The 20304-nt window shown below is 40.6% G+C and overlaps 1 protein-coding gene across 1 annotated transcript in view; it reads left to right on the top strand.

Annotated features, from left to right (window-relative positions):
* The first annotated feature begins 14794 nt into the window (after positions 1-14794).
* ATR (ATR serine/threonine kinase) overlaps positions 14795-20304 on the top strand; it is a 43276-nt gene continuing 37766 nt past the window's right edge. Inside the window, exons 1-5 of the mRNA XM_054385998.1 lie at positions 14795-14853; positions 15943-16034; positions 16673-16816; positions 17620-18509; positions 19292-19488. Coding sequence (XP_054241973.1) covers positions 14795-14853; positions 15943-16034; positions 16673-16816; positions 17620-18509; positions 19292-19488 — 1382 coding nt within the window. The remainder of the gene's footprint in view (positions 14854-15942; positions 16035-16672; positions 16817-17619; positions 18510-19291; positions 19489-20304) is intronic.

The raw sequence follows: 20304 nt of genomic DNA, 5'->3' as shown, positions 1-20304 counted from the left end.
ATACTACTCTATAGCTCCATCTTCCTTAAATTTTTGTTTCTCCAGCCAAGCTAACATAACTTGCAAATACAGGTTGTGCTTTCTTGCCGAGAGAAGGACAACAAAGCTGGTGAAAAGTCTAGAAAATAAGCTGAGGAGAAGGAGCTGACAAACGGGGGTTGTTTAGTCTGGAGACAAGAGGCTGAAGGAAGACCTCATTGTTCTCTACAACTACCTGACTTAGTGGCCATGGCAGCCTTAGGTTGATGGTTGGACTCAATCCTAGATGTCTCCTCCAACCAAAACAATTATTTGACCTTATGTCAATAACCAGCTGGTTATCAATATGTGCTACCCACAATTACAAAACATGAAATTTCTACTTCTCTTATTTGCCTTTCAATCAAATTGTGATAGATCTTAATGTGCACCCTCCCATCCCACGCCCCCTCAAAATCCGTAGTTTCACCTGTAGCATTCCTATGTTAGTTTACCTCAGGTTCTTCAAGCCAGCATGGTGGGAACAAGTTAGCTTTCATGCATCTCTAGTCTCTTAGGCTCCTGACATTAAACTAGGAGTTCTGCCCTGTAACAGTGAGAAAAGAATGTATTATAAAATACAAGACATATAAAAGTAACTTCAAAACAAAGCTATGGATCGATGTCCTTCAGTCAGCAAGAAGAGAAGAGAAAACGCTACTGTATTTTAACTGAGGAAATGATAATTAAAGATCAGGGAAAAGACTTGCATGTAATAAAACACTGGAGCAACTGAATTAACTGGAATTGGTACACAGAATGTTAGCTGTGTATGAATGCATACACAGGTTTCTGTTGTCTTGTCAGAAAGAAGAAAACTGACAAAGTTTGTTTGCTTTGTGTTTTCTGGGCTTTTTTTGTTGTTTGCTGGTGGTTTTGCCTGTGTTTGGGGTTGTTTGGCTTTTTGTTTGTTTGGTATTGGGGCATGTGTTTTGTTTGTTTTGGGTGGGGGGTTTCAGGTGTTGTTTGATTTTGGTTTTGTTTCTTTTTTTAATTTCCCACAGAGTAACTTTTTATCTTACTGTGGTTAAGTCTTTTAATCTTTATGATAAAATCAATGATCAATAAGGTTCAGTGACTTTATGATTTATTACTATAGTTTAAGCTGGTACAAGATATAAAAAGATCTTTCCCTTATCAGTGAAAAAGCTGCAGGAGACATTATTAGGAGAGAAATACACTTCATGTTAACCAAAGTGAAAGAACTCTTGATTGTAAAATATAGTCATAAAATCATAGAACACCAGGTTGGAAGGAACCTCAAGAATAGTCTGGTCTCACCTTTCTGGGCAAAAGCATTGTCAAGACAAAATGGCCCAGCTCGCTGGCCAGCTGAAACCTTAAGTGTCCAATGTCGAAGAACCCATCACTTCCCTGGGGAGATTCTTCCAATGACTAATGGTTCTGACTGTGAAAAATTCTCCCATCAGAATCTCTGCAGGAATAACCTGTACCCATTACCTCTCATCCTTTCCATGTGAATCCATGCAAAAAGGGAGCTTTTATCTTCTTCGTAGCCACCCTTTAAATACTGCAACATGACAGTAAGGTCTCCCCTAAGCTTTCCTTTCTCAAGGCTGAACAAATCCAGCTATCTGAGCCTCCACAGGCTTCCCAGTCCTCTGACCATCTTTGTGGCCCTTCTCTGGACCTTCTCCAGCCTGCCCGCATTTTTTTTTTTTCTATGCTGGGTATCAAAACCAAACACAGCATTCCAGTTGTGGCTGGATGGCAGCACAGCCTGATGGGGTGTCAGCCACCCCTCCCAGTTTGGTATCATTGGCAAATTTGCTGAGGGTACACTCTATCCCTTCATTCAGGTTATGGATGAAGATGTTTAACAACCCCAATACTGACCCCTGGGGAACACCACTACCTAGAGGACTCCAACTTGATTGTACTGCTGATCACAACCCTCTGAGCTCTTTCATTCAATCAGCTCTCAATCTGTCTCTCTGTCCACACTTCCTAAGCTTACCAATGGGGGTGTCGTGTTACTGCTGAAATTGAGGCAGACAGCATCCAGCACTCTCCACTCATTTACCCAGCTAGTGTCACCATCATAGAAGGCTTGATAGATTGGTCAGGCATGATTTCCCCTTCATGAATCCAAACAGACTACTCCTGATCATCATCTTTTCCTCCACACACTTGGAGATGATGTACAGAATGAATTGTTCCATCACCTTTCCAGGAATGGAGGTGAGGCTGTCCTGTAATTTCCTGGGTTGTCCTTTTTGTGCTTTTTGAAGACTGAAGTCTTCAACACAGTACAGTAATGCTAGTGAATAATAAAATCAACATTTTCAAATATGCCTTTAAGGTAAGTATGGGTGACTCTAGAATAAACAGTAAAACGATAAGCTGAGTGTCAGGGGGTAACACAAGGCTTCTCTTCCCTGACCCCTTCCTGCCTCCTCTTTCCCTCTCCCCCCTTACAGGAGATAAGAAAGGGAGGAAAAAAAAAAAAGTAGAGAGAGAGTTTTAGTTGATTTACACAACATAGTTTACTCCTCTACTATAAAGGTATCAGATTACACCAGTAAGAGGCAAAACACAGCTACCCCAAACGAAAACCAGAAGAGCAAGAGAGCAACTAGTGTTCCACCTCCTAGGGTCGTAATACAGCACAGTCCTAACTCATGATCTAACAGTGGAGGATATACATGTTATGTGGTTCAAACCACTACACTGAGATAATATTTAGACTGGTCAGGGGCCTGAGCTGACCTCACTTATTATATTATATGCACAGGATAATTTCATGAGACTTCAGTCAGGATGAAGAGTGATTCTACTACAAAGCAGACACATGTTTGCTTTAGAAAAGATACTTTTTCATCAAAACAAAATGCCTCCAGCTTCCCCTGGCTGCTGAGTATATAGAACAACCATGCAAATTCATCAGCAGTATCACTTTCACCCAGTTTCCTTTACATGCATCATTCAAGAGGATCTCAGACTGCCTGTGCTTTCTGTTGTTGTGTGCAGCACTCAAATGAATCCCAAACAAACAAAAACTACAAACAAAAACTACAAACAAAACCAAAACCCAAACCATCAATGGAAACCTTACCTATGCCAGAAGGAACGCTTCTAGGAGAGTAATTTTGAAAACACATTATTGCATACAGAGTTCACAGAGGTACATTTTCTGAAACACTAGACAAACATAACCTGTTTACCATTTAGCTACACCAATACTTTGGGCTGAATTTGCCCAAACTGATAATTCAGACCATATGTGACCTGTTCTGGTTTGGTTAAATAGTTACTTTTCTAAGAGTTCAAGGAGTTTCACCTGTCTCCACAAAAGGACCAGAGTAGTTTATTCCTGATCTGGAACAGGGACAGAATCATTGAATTGTTTCAGCTGGAAAATACCTCCAAGATTGAGTCCAATCATCAACTAACACCACCCTGGCTATCAAACCATGTTCAGAAGTGCCACGTCCACATGTTTCTCGAACACCTCCAGGGATGGAGTCTCCACCACCTCCCTGGGCAGCCTGTTCCAATGCCTGACCACTCTTGCAGGAAAGAGATTTTTTTTCTAACATTCAACTGACACCTTCCCTGGCATAATTTCAGGCCTTTTCCTCTCCTTCTATCACCTGACAGGGAGAAAAGACCACCCTCCTACCTCATTACAGCCTCCTTTCAGGTAGCTGTAGAGAGCAATGAGGTCTCCTTTCAGCTTCCTCTTCTCCAGATTAATGTGATGTGAATCTTGTCTACCCCAATATCAACAGGAAAAGTGATATTTGCTCATACATTAATCCAGATATTATCTAACTCATAAAACTCACAAAATATTTTCTTGAATCCATTATGTCAAGGATTCTTTAAGGCTGTAATCTTCCATTTAATTTGCCCTAAGCATGCTGCAGTCTAGAAGAGCAAGTAGTATGCAAGAATTCATCTCTGCCATTGCTCCTTTCAGCTGCTAAAAGAAGGCATGACACCTCCCTCTCCAGTTCCAAAGAACAAGGGGAGAGTAGTGAACTCCAGTCTTCCAAATTCTACAATAGACTACAGGCCACTGCTCTACTTCTCATTTAATCTCTTACAAGCAGCTGTGACATTAAGTATGTCATCAAGAGCAAATCTGAAATAGCGACATTGTCTGTGAAACAGGGATGCCGAGGTGATAAAAGTCAACACCACCAGCCCTGCAGAGCTGTGTGCACAGGTTATTGCTTTCTAACCGTATTTCATAGATTCACAGAATGGTTTGGGTTGGAAGGGATCTCGAAGCTCACTTAGTTCCAAACCCCCTGCCATGGGCAGGGGCACCTTCCACTACCCTGCTTGAAAAGGTGGTTTGTAGAAACCACTAGGATTGTAATAAACTGGATCTTTGCGAGTATGGTACTAACCTTCCCAACACAAAACATTTTAGTGTTTCTTTAGCTTGCACCATACTGTCCAGAATCTAGAATAATCTTTATGTTTTACTGATACAGTTAAAACTAGCACTTGCAAAAGAAATTCACAAATCCTGGTATAAAACTTAGGAAACTTGCAGCCCATTTCAGAGAGCTGTGTGACATACGCTTGAAAGAGCCATTTTCACCTGTGGGCTTCAGATAATATGACATAGTTACCCTCAGATCTGCTTCTGGTCACAACCAAGGTCACATGCACTCACAATGAAAACTTGTATTCATGTTAAGTATTAATGTGTTTTCCATAGCTCAAGAACACTAAAGAGTCTGACCACTGTTACTCAAAATCATAGAATCAGTCAGGGGTAGAAGGGACCACAAGGATCATCCAGTTCCAACCCCCCTGCCATGGGCAGGGACACCTCACACTACACCAGGCTGCCCAGAGCCTCATCCAGCCTGGCCTTAAACACCTCCAGGGATGGGGCCTCAACCACCTCCCTGGACAACCCATTCCAGGCTCTCACCACTCTCATGGTGAAGAACTTCTTCCTCACGTCCAGCCTGAGTCTCCCCACTTCCAGCTTCATTCCATTCCCCCTAGTCCTGTCACTACCTGATATCCTAAAAAGTCCCTCCCCAGCTTTCTTGTAGGCCCCCTGCAGACACTGGAAGGCCACAATAAGGTCACTTCAGAGCCTTCTCTTCACCAGACTGAACAGCCCCAACTCTTTCAGTCTGTCCTCATAGGAGAGGTGTTCCAGCCCTCTGATCATCCTCATGACCCTTCTCTGGACACCTTCCAGCATGTCCATATCCCTCTTGTAACAGGGGCTCCAGAACTGGACACAGTACTCCAGGTGGGGTCTCACCAGAGCTGAGTAGAAGGGGAGAATCACCTCCTTTGACCTGCTGGCCACACTTCTCTTGATGCAGCCCAGGATCTGGTTGGCTTTCTGGGCTGCAAGTGCACATTGACGGCTCACATTGAGCTTCTCGTCCACCAGCACCCCCAAGTCCCTTTCCTCAGGGCTGCTCTCCAGCCATTCACTGCCCAGCCTGGATTAGGGCTTGGGATTGCCTCGACCCAGATGCAGGACCTTGCACTTGGTCTTGTTGAACCTCATGAAGTTGGCTTGTGCAAAAGTGAAGCAACCCAACCATCTCATCTTTTTATCCAAGAATCTAAAATTGGGTATTTGAATAAAACTTAAACATTTAAAGGTGGTTTTCTGAAAGCAAAAATCTTGCTTTTCCATTTTACACATGGTGATGACCATATTCAAGTAATACATGATTGCAATGCTACATTCCAATTAATTAAAAAAAATTAATTAAAAAAAAAAAAAAACAAAAAAAAACAAACAGTGAGAACAGGGCTCAGGACAGATTAAGGTGACATGGTGGAAGAAATTTCTTTACAATGCAAACATCATACTGTTTACACTGGTCCAGGAAGCATTTGACTAAACCTTGAACAAAAATCCGATTTGCCTTTCTTTCAACAAGCTCAATCAATTTCATATACTGTTCCATTTTATATGTTCTTTTCTCATATCCTCTCACCAGCAATGTCATTTGCCCTTTGGATAGATCATTTGACATGCCCCACAATCAGCTTATTATACTGAAACCTGTGTTGACTAGTTATTTAGCTTCCTTGTACACAAACGTGCTAGACCCTCATTCCTTGAGAACTTCTGCAAGCTCCCATCAAGTATCTCTTCTGCTCTTCCTCGTCTACAAGACTACCCTTGCCTCACTGACTTGGAACCCATACCCACCATCTGTATCCATATGAATGCCTTGTTCAGCACTTCTGAATTCATCCACCCAGTAACCAGGCAAATGGACTGTCTCTGGGAGGCCATGCCTGCCAAATTGCAGAGGAAGCTGGTGCCTTGGATGCTGTCACCAGAAGCAAGAAAAAAATATGGGCTAAATCAGCATCACAGCCACCATGGCACAGGATGCCAAACCTAGACATTGTGAAAAGAGCAATGCCTGCTAAGGTCAAAACAACATAGCACATTTACCACCCAAATGTGCATTAGATGGAAAAAGTCCACCATTAACATCCAGAAAATTTGATGTGAAAACAGGAAAGAGCTTGTCACAAACCCCATTAGCAGTCACTGCTCTGAAGAACAGTCACTGCTCTGAAGAACAAAGCCCAAACTTGGATTCTCTGTGACATTTCATTACAGTAAACCACACTAAAATATAAATGGAAAGGCTACACTAAAGTAAGTTCATTCAGACACTCCATCTTCAAGTCATTCTTTTATACCTGGGCTGACATTACATATCAAGTTTACAACAGCAAAAGAGAGTGAGTTAAAAGACACACCAGGAAATGACACTTAATCTCTTTCTCCATCTAGGTGTATGCACATACAGCTTTTGTTGGCATGCAGCTACAATGACAACTGCATTATTTTTATAGCAAATTCCCATATTATCTGCTACACATCTTAATAAGGAAACAAATCCTGACATTCTGATTGTAACATCTGCATCAATAAAAATTTTGTCTATGCACACAGCAGAAGTCATGCTCAGAGCCCATGATGCGTTATCAGGACTCTCATTAGGCAGAGGGGCTTTCTGGGTGTCTCAGTACTCTACATGTAAGATTCACAACATGGAGGTTGTAATGATGCTGTAATTATTCTAGTACTTCTTTGTTAACCTATAGCACTGCTAGTTATTTACTAAACAGGAAAGCTAACCAGAAGCAGTAACTCTAACTTTTCAAAAACCTAGTCAGCCCCAAATTAACTTAAAAAAAAAGAACAACAAAAAACCCAAAGCAAACAAACAAAAAAGCCCCCCAAAACATAACATGTTTTAAAAATTACTCATATGGAATGACATCTCCTGTTTTCAAAATCCTCACATTATTCTCAGATTAACTTTTCAAGCTTCTCTCTCTTAAGTGGAAGGACTAGAAATTTGTTTTCAAATTTAACAAATTCCCACTAATTCCTCCATTCCACAAACTGTGACTTTTGAAAGCATCTTCAACTCTAGAATTGATGATACTGACTCACCATCTTCAGGTCTGCCTCTAAATTACAATTTAAATAGTATATTTCTAAATGTGACAGTGCTATTAAAGTCAAGTAGTTGAAATGTTATCTCCAGCTCTGTATTTATAGTAAGGAAACAAAATTAATCAGAAACATTAAAACTCAAACAGCACAGCTTTTCACTATTTGCCAGCTTCTAAGCACAGCAAATTATTACCAATTTCACAGACAGAATCCTGCTGCTGCAAATTACAACTCTGCATGTTGTGAGTGTCACAGTTTTTCAGGATTTGCTGGATTTTGCATTCTGTCTACTACAATCAAATAGATATCTTCAATTGTTTATTCTGTTACAGTATCACTGATATTTTTACAATACCTTTTGCAAGGCTATCGGTTTTTGTCCCAAGCCAATTCTTCCAGATTCGATGCTGCTTGAGGGTAGGACATACTGAACTAACTGTTCTTTGCCAAGAAATTTATCCTTCCTTGGCATAAAAGTATATTTTTCTTAAGCAAAATTAGAACAGTATGAACCATTTTTCTCTTCTCCAAGCATGAAAATAACATTTAGTGTGTAATTTAAAAAGCAAACCTGTGAACAAACCTAAGAGGCAGAAAGAGAGGGAGACCTTAAAGCAGTGTAACTACAACACTCCAGAACACTACTGCCTCTACCCTTTCCCTGTTCCTGCTCCCTGGTAGTCTGAAGAAACCTCAACTTGCTACATAAAAATACTGAAACTCCAGCAGAGAGCCACAGGCTAACTCTTACTAATTAACTTAGTTTTAAGATCACTCCAGAAGTTAATCATGTGAAGATCATTAAGAGGAACAACAAAAATGCACATTCAGTCTCCTGCCCTCAGCAATTCAATTTACATCCACATATCCTTAATATTCTAATTGCAGTTACTAAACAGTACTGAATAACACAATCGAGTGTTGCCAAAGTACATTTCAGTTTTCATTATCAAATGGCAGTATGACCTTCTGTCACCTGCTAATTCCCCGTTCAACTCTACACTCTTCAGAAGATTCTTAGAAGATTAGACTGATCAGCTACTATACTACAAGCAAGCCAGGATTTTCTGTCATGGAAAAGTCAGTTTATTTTTGTTTTTCTCTTCTCATTGGTCAAGCTATAGGAAAAAGGAGGATCTTATACAATTCACAGTGAAAGCAACTGGCAGCTCTTCAATGCAGAAAGTTGCCATTTTCATGGGATTAAGGAGTTGCATTTGCTAAAGTGTGGAGGAGCACATCAGCACATCTGAGTAACAGAGTATTGTTTTTAGCTTCTACACTGGAAAACTAGCTGGGGTACACATGAAGCTCATTTGCTGGTACTGCAGTTCTTAATTATGCCAGAAGAAAACACCCACAGTTGTTGCCAAGTAAAGCAAAAATATATCTTTATATTCAATTATAAACAGTTTTCTCACTGAATACTTCATGTTACCTAAGGGGAAAAAAAAAATTCAGAGTTGAGTCCTGGTGCCAGCTGTATCACTAGCAAAATCCACACTAGTTTCAATCAAATGTATCTTGATTCTATAAATCAAACTTGAAAGGACTAGAAATGTTGCAGAAGTGAAATACTCAGCTCAGTGGAACAGAAGAATTTCATAATACTTTATATTTTTTATAACTTCAGGATATTGAAGAACAGAATTTAGTTTCCCTTTGTCATAAGGGGATAAACTACTGCAAAGAGAAAATGGCAGCACATGTGGAAACAAAATGGGAGAAAGGGAGAGGTGAAACTAGAAGACGAGCTTAATAAATCTGCAAGATAAAAGCATTCCTAACTATAAAAATTTGGGAGAAAAACCCAAACCTATTAGTGAACATCTGATTTGAGAAGAAACACCTAGCTCCTGAAGCTCACACTGAGACAAATCCTTTAAATTAGCATTCGAGTAACTATAACCTTGCTGATAACATATGCCTAATGTTCCAGCATTTCTACACGTCAATGTATTTAATCAGCCCATTCTACCAATCTTTACTAACAAGATGAAAGGATGAATACACTAAATGAATTAGGGGATACAGCTGCTTTTTTTTCCCCTCTCTTTTTTTTTTTTTTTGATAGTGCCTGCTATTTTTAAGAAAACATCTGTGAAGGAGCCCTGAAAGCGGGTTGCTAATCCTTTTCACACCAAAAGCACGCATGCAGAAGCGCACAATCTGCTTTATTTCTGAAGCTTAGCAATATCAGCATTACTGATGAGCTGTTGTGATGTACTATTTCCTTTATTCTCCTTGGACACTTCTCTGTAACACCAGTAACAAATACACACCTCCACATTAAAAAAAAAAAAAAAATCTAGAAATTCATCAAGTAATTTACATTTAGAAGTACTGAAACAAATAACTACATATCTAGTAAGGTCAGGACAAACATTTAGTACTTCCTGCATATGACCAGCTGAAACAATGCTGAAATTATGTAATTGGCAATTTTATCACAAACATAACACTCCCAAAGAGAGGTCACCCTTACTGTTTCATTTTTCAGACCTTTTATAAATGTGTACCAACAGTGATGCTTAAACCCCCTCAATAAAATGGATTTACATGATTGTAATGAAGAACTGGTTGTATCAGTAACCTGGAACTTCTGATCTATACTGACCTGACTCACACCAACTGTTTTTGTTAATATCCCTTTGGGTATTACAACAGCACCACTAGTCAGCTATTTGCTCAGTGAATGTCAAGGCTGAAATGAGCCTTCCACACATCTTAAAACCCAGGATTTCCACTGAAAAGCATTTGCCCTTGCTTAGCTAGCTATCTTTTCTCAGTGTTACAATTTGTTGTTCTCTCATTGTCTAGCACAGTACAGTGGAGCCTTCTCCACTAATCATTCTGTTTGCTAGGATCATATTTGTTTATTTGCTGCTGCTCCTGCTTTACATTTATTTAATCCATTTACACAGACCTAGTGATTTTTGGAGGTTTTATGGCAACAATTATCATGGATGTGAAGTATTTCACATGCCATGGTGAATGCTATGAAAATACTTTAAGTAGTTCCTGCAGTAAGAACAGCAACTAACATTAAATAGACTGCACATGAAGTGATAAAGGTAAAGGGTACAGTCCTTTTAGTTTAGGTGATGACATAATCCTCATGGAGTGAAAGCTCAAAGCGCTGGGAAAATACCACAGAACATATGCTCCTCCAAAAGGGTAAAAGGACAAAACCCACAAGTCTCCTTTCTCTCTCTTCTATTGCACTGGTTTCCATAGTGAGCCATGCTACAGAACTTTAATGAATATTCCCAGCCATAAACTCTATTCTTTAACAGTATGGAAAACTGTTTCTCCTTACACCGAATCTCTCTCAGAAAACAACATATTTCCACTATGAAGATTGTAGCTAGTACGGTTATTCAGAATTTAATTGAAGAAATACTTTATTAAAAGAATCTATGGAATTACACCACCTAGAATTTTCAAATGTAGTTTAGATGATACTTTACACACAACTTTCTCCTAGTGTGAGAAGTGCAGAGTTTCATACTTCGGTGTTCAAGGCCAAGTTGGATGACGCCCTGAGCATACTGGTATAGTGGAATTTGTACCTGCCCATGGCAGGGGGGATGGAATTAGATGGTCTTTAAGATCCCTTCCAACCCAAATCATTCTATGATTTTTAGGCATCACTGTTGCTACAAGTCCGGAACAACAACAACAAAAAGAGTAATTTCCAAAGCAAATTAAACAACAGAAAAAAATCCTCCCACAAAATTATTATGACTATTACATTCTTTAGTTCTGCATTTTTTAAATTTTTAAAATCAGCATTTCAGCTTCTGTGTTAAGAGAGCTAGATTCCAGGCATCCATGTTCATGACCACATATGAAAATGAGTCTTCAAGCAATTGTACAGACTACCAGCTGTTATTACAACAGCCAGGTAAATGACAAGCATGCCTTGATACAACATGAAACAACAAGCATGCCTTGATACAACATGGTAACATTACCATGCACCACCTCTGATCATGGTATCAGCCTGTATAACATTCATATTTCACAGTTCATGAAGGCTTCAAGGAATATACATGTGCTTTTAATGGTCTTAATATAAGCACTTCTGTCCATCTGTAAGAGACAGCTGAAATTTAACTGCAGTCATGCTAACCACATGGGGGAACATCTCACATACATCCACCAAGTGGATGAGCATTAAGAACAACTAAAAAAAAGACCCAAAACCAAAAAATCCAAACCCAAACAAACCAACCAACCAACCAACAAACCACAAAAAACCCACACACAGTCTTGGAATTAAACAGAGCAGGTAAGTTCTTGTGCTCTGGGACCTACCAGTCCAAAGCAGTCACTCAGTGTCTTTAAATAAGTACACTGACCTGCGGAGGTGTGTGGCAAAGAAGCAATGAAAGCCAAAGACGGTAGAAATCTGAGCGTGGAAGAATTATGCAATTACACAGTGAAGGCACTGCCTAAGGCAGGTGGGGAGGCACATGCAAGGCTCATTTCACCAATATGAATGCTGCAATAGAAGAGAAAATACAGAATGGTCTCATGGCACACTATTTCCTCCAGTAATGAATCACTCTTCAACTGGATGGTAATATACCTGCTCTTCCTCCTAACGGTTGAGAGACATAGAAGTATAAAATAATTGGACAAGGAAGAAACAAAGAGATGAATTCAGAGTTTATTAAGCTGCTTGTCATGTTCAAGAAAGCAAGGAACAAAGTCAGGTGTTTCAGCTAGTGTTTCTTTGAAGGGTTTGGAGAGTGCTAGGTGTCATGAATGCCCATAAAAGTGTCTTTAAGGGGAGCATCTAGAAGACTTCTTGCATCCTTGCAGCACAATGAAGTTGTTATGGGCAGTCTCATAAGACTGCAGTAACAGGAGGGACTTGATATGATCAAAAGGCAGTAGTTGGTGCTTTGCAATCAGGAAGGAAAAATGTCTCCTAACTTCACTCCCAGCGAAGAACAGGGAGCAGGAGATCTCCTTAGTGAATTACAGTAAGTATCACCAAAAACCCAAAAACAAACCACAGAGAAACCAACCAACCAACCAACCAACCCACCCACCCTGAATTACATACTTGGTAAATGCCAACATATGCACCACAAATTTATATAGCGCTCTACCTATGAAAAATGAAGGCCCTTTTTTAACATCTATGTTAATATGATCCCACTGTTAGCTCAGGAGACTTACAGGCAAATGCACTTCATTTTTTCATCCATTAAGCACTTTATGTGCCCCACTTATGCTTGGCCAACAACGACAAAAAGAAAAAAAAAATCACCCTCCAGCTAAAAAAAAGTATTGCATTTCTTAGGATTGAAACATAAAAAAATAATATAGCCTGCTCAAACTCTCTTAATATCTCAATAGATGTACTGTTAGCTTTCTTGAGCTTATCAGGAATAATATAGGAATTGTAATTTTACATTGAATTACCAAGTAGTGCACTTTACACCTAAGTGTGATTATTTTCTCAGTAAGTGTGATTATTTTCTCAGACTTGGACACTAACATTCAGAGTACTATTTGCACTATAAATAGTTTTAATGGAAATTGGTTAGAAAATTGTGTTCAGAAAAACACTTAAAACAAAATCCAGACATACTTGGTCTTCCTGGACTGTCCCTTTCAACCCCACCATTCTATGAGCCTATGATTAAAGTTCTACTTAAGAAAAAATGTAAAGCTATGTGGTTTCTACTTTATCTCTTGGAATGACTCTTGAAAGATTAATGTTGTAAAGTCAATTGATAGAAAACAATTCAATGTGTTGACAAAGACGAAATTCAGTTATGCTTTGTAAAGCTTTTCAAAATATTTCAAGTCCTTCCATGTTAGCAACCTCTGAAAGGTCAGCAGAAATTTTAATCCAACAGCAGATAGCTGTTTTGCAAAATAAAAATGACCATCCATTAATTTTAAAAAATTACAAATAGACTCCCCAAAAACATCCATCCAAAATGAATCAATAACTCAAATACGCACATGCACCCCCTTCGTGGACTGTTTTACATGCAAGAGACATAGTCTTAGCACAGTGGAAACAGGCAACAGAATTAGAAGCCTCCAAGAGGATTTAATTTCAGCTCAAGAACAATGCTATTACAAAGTTCATAAACAACTGCAGAAAGAGCTAGACCTTCTTATTAGAAGCACAAAGCTCAGCCTTGAATTTCCCCTCGCATACTCTCCCTGCTACTTCTAGTTATACATACCCCCCCGTACTTTATCCTTGCACACTCTAGTTATGTAGGCAGAGCCCCAGGCGCGGGTCACAAACTCAGGTCTGGCAGGACACCCCAGGACGGCTGCTGAGATACTTTGGCGTCTGTCTCGCCTTTGGGGTTTGCGCTCAAAGCCTTTCGTACTTTATGCCTTCAGATACGGTCATCCCTCAAAGATACATAAACAGAAAACAACAAATAACGAGCAATGAAGTAGGCTCCCTTGCTATCTACACGGAGGAGCGATGAGTCGGTGAGCGCTGAGTCCCAGACCTACCAAAAAGCGCCCTCCAGCCCGCCAAGCCAGCTGGACTCACCCCTTCAACCCCTCACGGAGTGACTCCGACAACCGGCCAGACCAGACGCTCCTACACCTGCCAGGTCCCGGCCGCCGCCTGCGGTGCTCGCCGCCGCCACCTGCCCCCGACAGGGCGGGACGAACAGAAGGACAATAGAGGCGGCCAATGGCAAGCGGAAAGCGGCAGGCGCGGGCCCAGGGGTTCTGTCACTTGCGGCCGTGCTCTGCGGCTGGAGGGGCTCTCTCGTAGTACTCCAGTTGTTGCCCAGAGATACACTGAGAAGAGTGTCGCCACGGCCGACTCAGGGCACCCTCTAGAGAGGGTTTCTCAGGCAGCTCTGAAGTTTTCTTCCTCCTCACTGTAAGGCACTCTCAGAGCTGCGGTGCTTTCATCCCTCGCCGTACGCTCTGAAGCCCTTTGAGCCGCGGTCCGTACTGCGCCGAGGCGTCTGTCATGGCCCGGTTTCGGCTGGCGCTCCTGGTAGCCCCTCAGTGCCCTTGCCAGGAAATAGCTGCGGCACAGCGGGATGCACTCGGGTCTTGCTCGGCTGCTGGCTGTCTGTGCATTTCATTGTGGAGGAACGCCCTGCTAGGATAGCGAGGTTCTGTGAGAAGCTATAGGAAACCAAGCTCTGAGCCACCGTGACCACTGTCTCGTCTGGTGACGAAGCGGTTAAACGCCGGCCGCGCCTCAGGGAAGCGCAGCAGCCCCCATCGACAACGGAAGAGGTTTGGGTCCTGCCGGACGCCGTCACGCACTTTCCGCCTCGGCGGCGGCGCGGCGGCGCCCATTTCAAAGCGGGAACCATGGCCGAACAGGGCCTAGGGATGGCCTCCATGATCCCGGCGCTGCGGGAGCTGGCCAGGTAGGATGGATCCAGCCTCTGCTTAGTGGGCATGGGGACGTGTGAGGGGGGTGTTACGCTGCTGAAAATGCGCCCGACCTCAGCATCCCCGTGTGGCGTGGTGAGGTGGAAAAGTAGGTTCCTTCCCCGCTGCTCTGCGGAGTCGCCTGCGCTCTCTCTTTATCCTGGTAACCTTCTCCCGCCACCTGCCTGAGTTTCTCTCTTCCTCCAGGGTGGTGCTGGTAGAACCTAATGGGAGAGGCGTTTTGCCCTACGTAGTACCCAGTGTCCTGGATTCTTCTGTTGTGTTTATAGGGTGGTTTCATTGAGAATTAAACTACCTTGGAAATGTTTGTTAATGACATTTTAATATTAGCATCAAGACTGCAGCTTTCTTTTGTGGTAGACAGCTAGTTAACATGGAGCTACAACTGTATGTTGAAGAGTTGACAAGCCTTAGCTGATATATTAATCACCTGAGTAGTTGTTATTGTCACCACTTCACCAGGGTATTGGTAGCTAATGAATAATTTGGGTTAATTCCAAAATTAAATGAGTTTTTAATTTTTGTTGTTAGTGGTTTTCTTCACCAAAACTGTTTTATTGCTTGGTAGAAATAACAGTCACTCAAGTCTGCTAAATGCTAATTTAATATGTGTCAAACATAATTGCATAACAAAATTAAATTATCTTCAGCACTTCATAGAACTTTGTACTTCTGAAGAATAAAGATAAAGAAGAACAGGCAATATGCTGGTCACTAAAACAAAAAAATCAGTTTGTATTTCTTTGTGACAACTTGTTGAAGAATAAGAATTCAATGTTTATCATCATGTTGTTGAGATAGTCTTCAAAGAAATTATTTTTTATTTTAAAATGGATAGTCACAGACCACTGGAACAGGCTCCCAGGAGAGGTTGTGGAGTCTCCTTCTCTGGAGACTTTCAAGGCCTGTCTGGATGCGTTCCTCTGTGATCTGACCTAGATTGTATGGCCCTGCTCTGGCAGGGGGGTTGAACTCGATGATCTCCTTGGGTCCCTTCCAACCCCTAACATCCTGTGATGCTGTGATCCTGTGATAATGTTGAAATAATGTACTTCTATTTTTAGTGCTAGTCCGGAAGAATACAACACAGTTGTGCAGAAACCAAGACAAATACTCTGCCAGTTCATTGACAGAATTCTTACAGATGTAGATGTGGGTAGGTATTGCAGCCATATCTTTTAGAACATAAAGCTGTAAGGGTGGTGGAGCCCTGGAGCAGGCGAGGTTGTGCGTTGTCTTTCTCTGAAGACTTTCAAAACCCATCTGGATCCATTCCTGTGTGGCCTGCCCTAGATGACCCTGCTTTGGTAGGGAGGGTTGGACTTAATGATCTTTGGAAGTCCCTTCCAGCTCCTACCATTCTATAACTCTATGATCTATTTGAGTATCATACCCATGTTACTCTGTAGATGATGTGTAATTCTCTTGCAGTCCTGAAAGGGGAAGCTATAAAAATAAAAAAGCCATAGGAAAACTGTGTGATTAAGAATTAATGTTAACTGTGTGCTGTTCTTAATTTAAAAAACAGTTGTGTCTAATACTAAGTAAAGGTTAATGCATGTAGTGTTAATGAGTAATATTTAACCTAATTTATATGCAGAGAATCATTGTCACCTCATGTTTTGTCTGGAAGCCTTTTCATTTGTAAAAACACACTCTACCTTAATCCCATCAGGTTTAATTCTGTATCATAGTGTGTTATATTAAAAAAGTTCTTTTTAGGTGTGAACAAAATTTGTGAAGTTGATTTATTACGATGTTAATTCAGAAATGTCTCCTTTGTTTTTTTTTAAGTTGCTTTGGAACTGATTAAGAAATCAGATTCACAGCCAAGTTCTGTAATGCTGCTTGATTTTATTCAACATATCATGAAATCTTCCCCTCTTATGTTTGTAAATATGGACGGAAATCAGGAGGAAGCTGAATGCAAATCAATTGGTGAGTTCATTGAAGATATTTATGTTGAAGCTTTATATTTACAGGGTTTAAATTTTCTGACTGGGATCATACAAAAGAACAAAAATGAGCAAAGGCTAGTTTGTAAGTTCAGCTTTACTTGTTTTTAAGTACATTATGATAGACTTGCAAAACTGTGAATGGATTTGCACTTGTGGTAATGGAAATTTATCAAGACAGAGTTTGACCTTATTAATTGCCATTGCTTAATGATATTACCCAGCTCATGTTGATGAGGTACTCGGTACAGGGATGTTAGGAATGAGTTCTTTACCATGAGGGTAGTGGAACATTGGAACAGCTTGCCCAGGGAGGTTGTTGGGGCCCCATTCCTGGATATATTCAAGGTGAGGCTTGACAGGGCTCTGGGCAGCCTGATCTAGTTGAGGATGCCCCTGCTTACTGCAGAGGGTGTTGGACTAGATGACCTTTGGTGGTCCCTTCCAACCCAGACCATTCTGTGATTCTATGTATTCATTGCCTGAAGGTTTTTACTTACACAGGAAAGTATCTGGAACTACTCAGTGTAAATGTTTTGCTGTTTTGGTTTTGTTTCCCTGCCCCCACCTTGGCATGTGCTTTCCCACTCCCATCCTTTCCTCCTTTCCAATAAGATCTGCTGAAGAAATGTCCCAGTGGAGGCTTTCTGTTTATTTAGCCTGTATTTATCTCAAGAAGTTTGTTTATTCTTTTGTTTATTGACAAGCAACCTGCTCTCAAGGAGGTGCTTGTAATGGGAGGATTTGAGTTTTATCCTAATAATTTGCACTTTCTTATTGTCCTAGAATTCAGTAACTGGATCATAACGAGGCTTCTCCGAATTGCTGCATCTCCAAACTGCAACATGTTGCACAAGAATATTTGTGATGTTATTTGCTCTTTACTTTTTCTATTTAAAATGAAGAGTTGCTCCATTTTTGAAGTACTAACAAAAGACTTGCTTCAGCTTTTCCAAGACTTAATCTGTCTGCATGAAATAGATGCACAAAAGTATCTCTGGGAAGATGGACTAGTCTGGCCAGTGACTGTAAAGAGATTTTCAAGCAGTGCAGGTGACAATGTGGGATATTTAAGATTGGCACCATTACAGTTGATGGGTATGCCTAATGTAGAATGTTTAGAAGTTACTTTAATGTCTATTCTGACAGATATTGCTGCAGATGTGTTTTTTGCACGACAAGATGTTATTCTCTGGGGAATAGGCTGCTCCCTATTGGAGCATGGCAATCTGAAAGTTAAAGCCTTGGCAATGAAGTTTTTAGTAAAATTAATTCATTTAGGAGGCCCTCCACAGCAGCTGGCCAGTGTTTTCTTCAGAGTCTTTTTTGGAACTCTGCAGTCAGCACTTGAAATGGATACTGAAGCATCAGAACTCTTTGGAGAGCCACTTTTACTGTTGGTGAGGACATTGTTGCCTTTTGAAGCAGATTCTTACAAAAACGTTGAACCTGTCTACTTGAATATGCTATTAGAGAAGCTCTGCACGTTGTTTGAAGGTGATGTGTTTAGATGTCTTCAATCCGAAAAGTTGAAAGCTGTTTTTTGCCATATACTGCAATATTTTCTGGAGTTTGTTCCAACTGGCTATGAATCTGCCTTACAAGTAAGAAAAGTCCATATCAGTACCATATGTGGAATTTTTGTGAATGTGCTTGGAACTCAGGAGGAACAAGAGGTAGGTTAATTTCTAAACCAATGTTCATTGTGTGAATGGATCATGTACAAAAGCTTACATTTGTGCAAAGGAAAAATATTTTTTTAGATTCAACAATACTGATTTTTAGTTGCATAGTTAGATTGATAATCCTTGTTTCTCAACTGTTTCACATATTAGTACAGGTCAGAGTTTTTCAGTTGAACGTAGCTGCACCCTATGTTTTTAGATGTATTGAACTATTGAGAAGCTATGCAGGCATGTGGGTCTGTCTGTAATCATAGTATAAAATGGGGTCAGGCACAGAATACACTCTTATAAGGGCAGCTTTACAAGTTCCCTTCATCTGAGCTGCTCTTTCTAATCATATGCTTTTAGTCAGATTTGTTGGAGACAGGCAGACAAGTTTGAATAACATGAAATTAAATGGAATCATCTCAGTTGGAAGGTTCCTTTAAAAGTCATTTAGTCCAACCTGCTGAGTGTTCCCTCTACAACCATGTGTGTATCCTATCTGTTGTTTCTTAAACTTCATGTGTCTGCCTTGATGGCTTTGTGAGCCAACATATTACGGCAGGAACTGAGCAACAACTATACAACCTGCATTCTGTCTGCTAGGAACACAGGAAACTTCATTGCTTATCAGAGTTCTCATCTTCTGATTAAGATTTTTGAATAGAAAGATTTTTAAGAACTTCAGCATAAAATCTTGAAATACACTATTGTAAATCAGAAACAATAATATTATTGAGAAGTAAGGCATAGCACACATCATAGCGCTGCTGTTTTTTTATCTACCCCAGTATCTGCTGAGTCCACTTTATACAGCATTGAAAACACAAACGGAAGAAATTGTTCAGGAGCTTCAGCAGAACCAGCAGGATACTTCCAATACTGCCAATACTGATTGCTGGAGCAGCAGCACTGATGAAGTTCCAGAGAAAAGACGACGACTAAGCCAACCAACAAAGCACCCAAAGAAATCACCTACAGCAGTAATGTACGACACTTACTCAATGACTACTTTTATAGTAATTTGGCTAGTGAATAATAACAATGTGTTTTATAATATGTTCAATGCAAATTATTTTCATTTTTATACACTGAAAACAGAAAAAGCTGGGAGAATTCATACAGAATCATGTATGTGTCTGTGCTGTTACACTGGATGTGCTTAGAGCAGGTCCAGTTAAGTCAGTTCTTGGATGAACAAAGCCAGTTGTCTCAGCCTCTGCTTGTGCTGTGCTTGATTATCATGGACTTGCTCCAGCATATTGTATTTGGGCACTCAAAACTGATTCCAGCATACTGTACTCCAGGTGTGGTCTCAAGGTCAGCCTTTGTTCTTGATAATACAGCCCATTAAGTAGTTGACCTTCTTTACAACAAGGTAACACTTCTCTTATATTCAGCCTTTCCATGTCTGTTGTGTCATTTTCTCCAAAGCTGCTTTCCTAGCCAGACGACCTTCAGCCTGTTCTTTTGCATGGGTTTTTTTGTGGTAGTTGCAGGACTTTTCTCAGGTCTCTTGATCTTCATGAGGGTCTTGTCAGCCTAATTTTCCAGCCAGTTGAATCCTCTGAGTAAGCAAATCTTTTATCCACAGAGATACTTGTCTCATTATAGAAAAGAATCAAGTTAGTATGGCATTATTTGCCCTTGGTGTAAATATTTGCTGGCTTGTTCCTAGGTACCTTTTTATCCCTTATGTGTCTAGAAATGAGTTAAGGGAAGACTTTTTCCCATAGCCTCCCCAGGGACTGGTAGGTCTGTAGTTCCTTGGATCCTCTTTTTGTCTTTTTTGAAGATGTGTTTG

Source organism: Indicator indicator, chromosome 13, assembly GCF_027791375.1.
Source record: "Indicator indicator isolate 239-I01 chromosome 13, UM_Iind_1.1, whole genome shotgun sequence".
Taxonomy (NCBI): Eukaryota; Metazoa; Chordata; class Aves; order Piciformes; family Indicatoridae; genus Indicator; species Indicator indicator.
Note: the sequence above shows the minus strand (reverse complement) of the source record. Positions and strands in the feature narration are given on the sequence as shown.